This window comes from Cygnus olor, chromosome 12 (genome assembly GCF_009769625.2).
Source record: "Cygnus olor isolate bCygOlo1 chromosome 12, bCygOlo1.pri.v2, whole genome shotgun sequence".
NCBI lineage: Eukaryota > Metazoa > Chordata > Aves > Anseriformes > Anatidae > Cygnus > Cygnus olor.
The window spans coordinates 1,731,548-1,738,696 of NC_049180.1; the positions used below are offsets into that span (position 1 = coordinate 1,731,548).

The window sequence follows — 7,149 nt, forward strand, 5'->3', positions numbered from 1 at the left end:
TAAGCCCCTGCACCTTCCTGCTCCAGTGTTACGGGCGCATGGGGATGGAGCACACCCTGCCCTGTGCTTACAGCTGTAAGGACCATTGGGGCTATTTTTATCACCGTTTCCTGAAAAGCCACTTCAGCGCTGCTCAGTTAGCGCTGAGAAACATCGTTCCCCCGGGAGAAACCTACCCCAGGGCATTGGGATTCGCAGCCAGCCCCTGCGTGGAGCCAAGCGAGGCAGAGCCTCACACACATTCTTGGCGCAAGGACGAGGGTCCCTGCTGCGAGGTAGAGAGGGGAAAAATTGGTTCCACCCCGAGGAGCTGTGGAAAGCAGCTGCTCACCGTGGAGGCGAGCGTAAGTAAGCCCTGCCGGTGCCAGAGCTGGCAGCGTGCGAGGCCAAGGGCTGACATCAGGGAACGTGGGGACGGTGCCTTCGCCTTGGCGGGCAGCGAGAGCCCCTCGATGGGATTGCTCGCTTTGAAGCAGTGCCTTGCAGGCAGGAGGAAGCTTTTCTGCCCGAGCAGCAAACAGGAGCTCGCTGCGAGCTCCCCTGGGGCAAGCACACGCCTGCTGCAACCAGCTCTGCTCACCCACCCTTTGGGAGCTCCCAAAGGGGCTCTGTGCTGAGCCCAGCCCCGTGCCCTCACCCCACAGCCTCTGTGCAGGGTTTAAACCCTCCTGTGTGTCCCCCCTCGGGGCTGCTCCTGCTGGGAGCGGGGCTGGCTGCAGCCAGACTGCAAGCGGGGTGCTGGAGGGGGTGTGCTGTGGGGTCACCGACAGTACCAGCCTGGAACAGCAGCACTCCACCTGGGGAGGCTTCCTTGGGACATCACAGCCAGCAGGACGAAGGACGAGCACCTCTGTGCTGCTGCTTCCACTTTTTAACCAGAATCTGCGATTCTGAGCAGCCAAGGTGAGCGCGCCCAGCACCGGGCAGCCCCCATCCTGTGCAGCGCCTGTCCCACAGCAGCGACCCAAGCTGGGTGCAGGGCCAGGCAGGCACCTCTGCCGCAGCTGGCACCCTCCTCATAGTTCTCATCCCTCTTCCCCAGCCCCTTCAGCAGGTCCCAGCGAGAGCAGCTCGGGCTTCCCCTGCCTAAAGTCACCCCCCGCTGCCTCCAGCCCTCTCTCCCAGCTCCTGTCCCCAGCGGGACCTGGGCTGCAGTCCCCTCTGCCGCCCGGGCCCTATTTACAAAAGCTGCATTCAGCTCTCCGCGAGCCCACGCTCACTTTTTCCAGTAAGCCTTTCTGCAGGAGTTGGCCGAGGACCCAGCCCTTCCCTGCGTGAGCGGCCGGGGCCCGGTGCCACGGACGACCGCGGGGCGAAGCGGCGCAGGCAGGCAGCGCGCGGAGGAAGAGCGCTGGGTTGACGGGAGTCAGCTCTATTTAAAACATTTAATACAAATATGTTTTGACAAGTCCTGTCGTTGTTTCCAGCCAGAGCTGGAGATGCGTGTTTCCCTCCCTTAAAAACAGAACAAGGCCCAGAGAGCCAAAACATCAATTTGTGACTTCTTCTCTCACTCCTTCCCTCCTTGTCACCCTCTCCCCCTGCCTCCACCCCCACCAGTCCCTGGGTGGAAGCTCCTGCCTCGAGCCTTCAGGAGAACACCAGAACAGGTCAGAAACTCCTCTTCACCGCCTGGAGCCACCCCAGGACTGCCTGCCTTCACCTTGGGGGTTAACTACAGCCCTCGGGGACCCTGGCAAAGGAACTAGTTACATTAATGCCCACTCTCCTCTTCCTCAACCACCCCCGGAGCACGGCCGGGGCTCGCTACGCCTACAGAGACGATTGCACAGGGGAAGCCCGGACCTTTGTCGGGCTCAGAGCGCTTCCGCCTCCTTGGCCGCCTTGGCGAGCCTCTCCACGACGAGCCCGAGGTCCTTGTTCTTGTCCAGCTTGATGTAGGTGTCCGTCCTGATGGCGTGGATCCCCACCCAGTCGGGCAGCAGCTCCGCGAAGAGGCGCAGGTGTTTCTCCATCTCTCCTACGGGGTGGGGGGGGGGAAGCAGCCGGGTGAGAGCTCTGCACCCCAGCCCACCCAAACCCCCCCCCGCCCCGCACCACCCGGGAGTCCCGCGCGCTCCTTCCTACCCGCGGTCATCTGCGTGGGGAAGCTCTCGGCCATGCGGGCGCACGCCACCTCCAGGGGCAGCGCCTGCTTCTTCTCGGCCACGAAGACGTTGCGCAGGACGCGGGCCATGGCCGGCAGCCGCCCCAGCATGGCCAGCCGCTCCTCCTGCCGCGGGTCCCGGGTCATCAGCGCCTGCAGCTTCCGCGCCTCCTTCGCGCGGATCTGGGGGAGAGGAGAGGGGAGAGGGGTCAGGTGCAGGCAGGTCCCCCCCCCCCCGGCCCCGTTAACGGCCAGGACCGAATTACTCACCCGCTCGAGCAGCGCCTGGGACACCCCCTTCAGAGCGCTGGAGGTGCTGGCAGGGGACGGTGCTTTGGAAAGCACCGGTTCCCCCGCACCGGCTTCAGCGGTTCTCAGGGCCAGGTTGGCAAGAGCTTTTTCCATCTGCTCATGTGGAAGGGGGAGGAGGAGTTGGGTTACAGCTGGGAGGAAGGAGAAGTTTCCCCTCCGCCGCCCCCACCTCCAGGGGCCACCCTGCAGCGGCCCAGCACTCCCACACCCCCCTGACCCGTCCTGCCTGCGGGGGGGGGGGCTTGGTGTCCTCCGTCTCCTCTCCCAGCCCGAATCAGCTCCTCTAGCCCCAAACCAGCCCCGTGCACAGCCCCATGCACGGCCAGGCTTGGCTTCCCACCTGCCCCCATCTTACAGTGCTCCAAGGCAACCCTTCCCCACCCGTGTCCACTGACATCTTCCCAGAGGGACCAGTTTGGGGTCTGGGACACCCCAGGGCAGCAGTTGGAGCCAGACCCCGGTCCCTGCTCACCTTGGGGATCATCATGCCCCGAGCCGTGCTCAGCAGCTCCTGGGCCGTGGTGATCCTGTCCTCCTGCGGCGGCCGCGGCAGCTCTGCCGGGCTGATGTCCGGCACCTCGTCCACGTTGAAGCGGGGATGCCAGCGGGTCAGCTTGTCCTCGGGTACCACCATGGGGGGCGTGAGGGTGGCCAGGAACGCCTGGAGGGGGGGCGAGAACAGCGTCACTGCACCCATGGGCCTGTGGCCCCACCGTGCTCCCAGCAAGGCTTGGAGGAAGCCAGAGCCAGGAGAAAACCCAGCCTTGGCCTCTCTCAAGCCACGTGTTTCCCAGTTTTCATCCCACACTGCTGTCTGCCTGCCACGAGCATCCACGGAGCCCACGGCCCCATGACATCCTTCGGCCTGGGTGCCACCCGCTCCTTCGGATAGCGCCCGGAGCACCCCGAGCCCGAAGCAGAGGGAGCTGGGGCTCACCGCGTGGTGCTGCTTGACGATGTTCACCAGGCTGCGGTTGAACTCCTTCCTGCGCTCCAGCAAGCGCGATGCCGACAGGTGCGGGCGGCCGCACACCTTCTCGTCTGCGAGGAGAGAGGAAAGCATCACCTGCGTCGTCCGGCAAAGCGGAGCGAGCCTCATAAACGGCAGGACCAGAGCCCTGCCGCGGGGCTGGCCCGACTTCCCACTCGCCCCAGAAGCGTTTTCCAGCTCCGGCACGCTCAGACTCCTTGCTGGAGGGAGCAGAGAGCACTCCTGGGACCCGCCGCTCCCCGCCGTACGCACCTTCCCCCAGCACGGGCTCCAGCGTGAGCTGGTAGTCGGACTTCTTAACGCCGCTGCCGAAGGTGGGGATGTTCTTCTCCTGGCGCAGCCGGTACGAGGTGGGGTACACCGCCTTGATCTGGCCCACGTGCCGCTCCTCAAACTGCCTGCAACAGCAGCAGGGAGCTCAGAAACCCCAAGGGCTGACGCCAGGGAGGTCAGAAACCCCGAGGGATGACGCCAGGGAACCGGCCCCAGCAGCTGAAGCTGGGAGCCCCGAAAGACTCGGCAAGACGCTCTCCAGCGTCGCTGCGGACTCACTTGCGCATCATGTCCTGCACCCCCTGCTTGACCTTGGCAAAGGTGACGGTCTCGGCGCGGTTGAAGAGCATCCCGGCGATGGTGTCCACGCTGCGGAACATCTCGGCCAGCACCTTGTACTTGTAGGGCAGCGTGAGCCCCGGCGGCTGGTCCTGCGCGAGGGCGTGGAACCGCTGGTACGCGGGGAGCTTCTGGCCGCTGGGGAAGGAGGAGAGGTGTCAGGGTGCCCTGCTCAGAGCGGCCACAGGGAATGGGGCACGGGGACAGCCCCGAGCACGCACGGGGGGACCGAGACCACCTGGGCTGGGGCAGGGGTCTCGGAGAGCACCCTGCTGCCAGCAGGGCTGAGCTGGGAGCCGTGTGCCCACCCCAGTTGGGGCAGGTCCCCTCTGCTCCCCTTGTCCCAGCACTCTTCTCTGAGCACCCCACGCGGGTCCCTGGGTCACAGCCCGTCCTGTGCGCCCTGGGGACGGGGTTTGGTGGTGGGGAAGCACTCTCGTGTGCAGCCGCTCGGGCAGCGGGGCTGCTGCGGGGCAGAGCAGCACCATCGTGCCTCTCCTCGTGCTGCAGCACCCCCGGGACACCCCGATGTCCCCTCAAAGCTGCTCCTCACCCAGTCGCCTCCGCTGCCGGAGCTGTTGTCTCCTGTGTCTGTGCTCCGCTCGCCGCCGCCTTGTCACGGAGCCGCAGCTCCAGGCCCCGCAGGGTCTCCAGGCGGCTCCGCAGCTCAGCACCGGCCCCGGCGGGGATGGGCGGCAGCTGGGACGGGGTCTTCATCTTCATCCTCTGCAGGCGGCTCCGCAGCGCGGCCAGGTCCTCCTGGGGGTGCGGGAACAGGGTCAGGAAAGGGCTGGGAGGGGGGCAGCGGACAGCCAGAGACCCTGAGCTCACCCACCCCATAACCGTACCCGTTCCCGTACCCATCCCCACCCTGTCCCCCGTCCCAGTACCGGCTCCAGGCGCGGGGCTTTCCGCGGCACGGTCCCGCCGTCCTGCTCCCGGCCGGGAGATCGGGTCCTGCCCGCCGGGGGGGGCTTTGCCGGTGGGGGGCTGGCGGCCTGCGGGACACCGGGGCTGCGTTAGGCGGCGTGCGGGGAACCCCCCCCCCGGGACCCCCTGCCTCGCACCGGGAAGCAACCCGGCCCGGGGTGGGGGGTGCACGGGGGATGCTGCCACCCCCCTCCCGTGTCCTCTCCCCCCCCCCCCCCCCACGTTTCCTGGTCTCCCCGTACCGCAGCCGGCGGCCCCTCGTCCGTGGGCAGCTCCAGCCTCTTCCGCGCCGATTTCCCTCCGCGCTCCCCGGTACCGGCCCCGGTGAGCGGCTCCGCTTCCATCTCGCGGCGGCTCCGCTTCCTGCCCGCCAGCCCCGGCACGGCCGGGACAGCGCCGCGGGACGGGGTGCGGGGAGAGGCGGGCAGCGGCGGTGGCGGGGCTCCATCCTCGGCCTCCCGGTGCACCGGGGCTCCCCCTGGGGCTGCCTTCAGCCGGGGGCCGCCGCCGCGCTTGGCGGGGACGGTGGCGGCCGCCTTGGCACGGCCGAAGAAGTCGGTGAGGCGGAGCTGAGCCATGGCGCCGGCGCCCGTCCCGGTGCCGCTCCCGGTGTCCCGGTCCCGCTCCCGGTGCCGGTGGCGCGCGCGCGCCAAAGCCGCCGCTCTTGGCGGGAACCCGCGCGGCCGCGGCGCCGCCCCCCGGCGGGTCACGTGGGGCGGAATTGGCGCCACGGGGCTCTTAAAGGAGCCGCGTTCCGCACCCGGTGGGGCTTCACGTGGGGGGCGCAATTTGGGGGGGGGGGCAGCTCCGGGCTGGGGGTCGTGGCGCTGCGCAGCGTGTACGGGGCCGAGGGGCTGCCCGCCGCCAGCCCACGTGAGGTGAAGGTGCCCAGTTCGCAGCCGGGGTGCTGGGGTGGCCTTGGGGACCCCCCTGGGGTGTTGCTGCAGCTGCAGGGGTCGCAGGGGTCGGTGCTCAGCTGGGCGCAGCAGGGGTGCGTGCCATGGGAGCGCAGCGCATGGCGAGGGTCCTGCCCAAGCTGGGGCAGGGGGGGTCTCAGCCCTCTTCCTTCTGCAAAACAGCAGGGGGAACCAGCCTGCAAAAGCTGCTGCTGCTTCGTGGCTGCACCCCAAAAGCAGCCCCTGGCGCAGAGGCTGGCTGCGGGGTCCCCATCTGCACGGCCGAGAGCTAATGGCACTGCCCGGACGTGGGAGCAGCGTGCCCGCCCGGAAAGCGCCTTGCCGGGCACTCAGGCCGTGCCCGCAGCGCATTACGGGGCCGCGCTGCTCTCAGCACGGCTCTTAGCGCCTGAGCGAGGCCGGCAAAGTGGAGCGGGGCCGGATTCGGCTGCGCGAGGCAGGGCTCAGGGGTGCCGTTCCCTGCGCCCATTTACTCCCGCAGCCTCCGCTCCCGGCCCGGCTGTGGCTCAGGGGGTGCTCGGGGCTGGGAGCAGGGTGCTGGTGTGGGTGCCACGCGCCGCCCCTCCCAGGATCTGCTGGGGCTGGGGGGGACGCAGCCTGGGGCTTGTGCAACAATGGTCTCTAGTGCCGTGGCCGTGAGACCCCAGCACAATTTACAGCCTCGTGGTTTGGTGCTCACAAGGGTTTTATTTGTATGAGTGAATCTCTCCGGGGGCCAGCCCTGAGGGTTGGCAAAGGTGCTGAGTCCCTGCTCCGAGGGTGCTCAGAGGTGGCTCAGGTGCCTGCAGCCCATCCCAGCTCCCAGGCGGGGCTGTGCCAGGTGTCGGGGTGTGCCCACACCGAACCCATTTAGGGGGGTCCTCGGGTCTGTCCTCCCCACGGTTTGGGGGCTGCGGCATGGGCAGTTACGTCTGGATGGACGGGGCTCCTGTAGCAGTGGAAAGAGCCCCGAGGGAGCCCAGGAGCCCACCGAGGCGGGGAGCAGGTCGGCGGGGAGCCAGCTGGATGCCCGGCCATTGAGTGCGCTCGGAAAACAGACGCGGCGAAGCCAAAGAATGCGGAGAATTTTACGGGCTGATGCTTCCTGCTCCGGAGCGCCGGCGGCTTCCAGCACTGCCTGGGTGCTGCGATGCCGCCCTCGTGGCTGGGTGTGATGGTGGGACACGGGACGGGGCGCCCGGCCCCGTGGGGTCACGGCTGCTCGGGGGTCCCGGTGGCTGCACGCCGCGTTTCACCGCGCTCCTGCCCCAGCTCCAGGACCCTGCGCGGGCGTTACCAAG

At 68.1% G+C, this 7,149-nt stretch overlaps 1 protein-coding gene across 2 annotated transcripts; it reads right to left on the bottom strand.

Annotated features, from left to right (window-relative positions):
• Window positions 1–1,371: 1,371 nt before the first annotated feature.
• On the bottom strand, window positions 1,372–5,649 carry CDT1 (chromatin licensing and DNA replication factor 1). 2 transcript variants are annotated; one of them, XM_040571635.1, is made up of 10 exons: window positions 5,195–5,649; window positions 4,913–5,020; window positions 4,576–4,781; window positions 3,963–4,157; window positions 3,663–3,808; window positions 3,357–3,460; window positions 2,892–3,080; window positions 2,378–2,512; window positions 2,089–2,290; window positions 1,372–1,981 (listed from the first exon to the last, which is right to left on the bottom strand). In XM_040571635.1, the coding sequence occupies exons 1-10, from the start codon at window positions 5,528–5,530 to the stop codon at window positions 1,818–1,820; spliced, it is 1,785 nt and encodes a 594-aa protein (XP_040427569.1). In that variant the 5' UTR covers window positions 5,531–5,649; the 3' UTR covers window positions 1,372–1,817. The 2 variants fall into 2 exon arrangements, with proteins under 2 accessions (XP_040427569.1, XP_040427568.1); XM_040571634.1 differs by having other exon boundaries at window positions 3,963–4,160.
• Between the last annotated feature and the right edge of the window lie 1,500 nt (window positions 5,650–7,149).

Coding starts and splice junctions, on each gene's coding strand:
- CDT1 (XM_040571634.1), bottom strand. CDS start 5,530: ATGGCTCAGCTCCGCCTCACCGACTTCTTCGGCCGTGCCAAGGCGGCC. Junction 5,021..5,194: donor ACGAGGGGCCGCCGGCTGCG/GTACGGGGAGAC, acceptor GGTGTCCCGCAG/GCCGCCAGCCCCCCACCGGC. Junction 1,982..2,088: donor CCCCACGCAGATGACCGCGG/GTAGGAAGGAGC, acceptor CCCACCCCGTAG/GAGAGATGGAGAAACACCTG.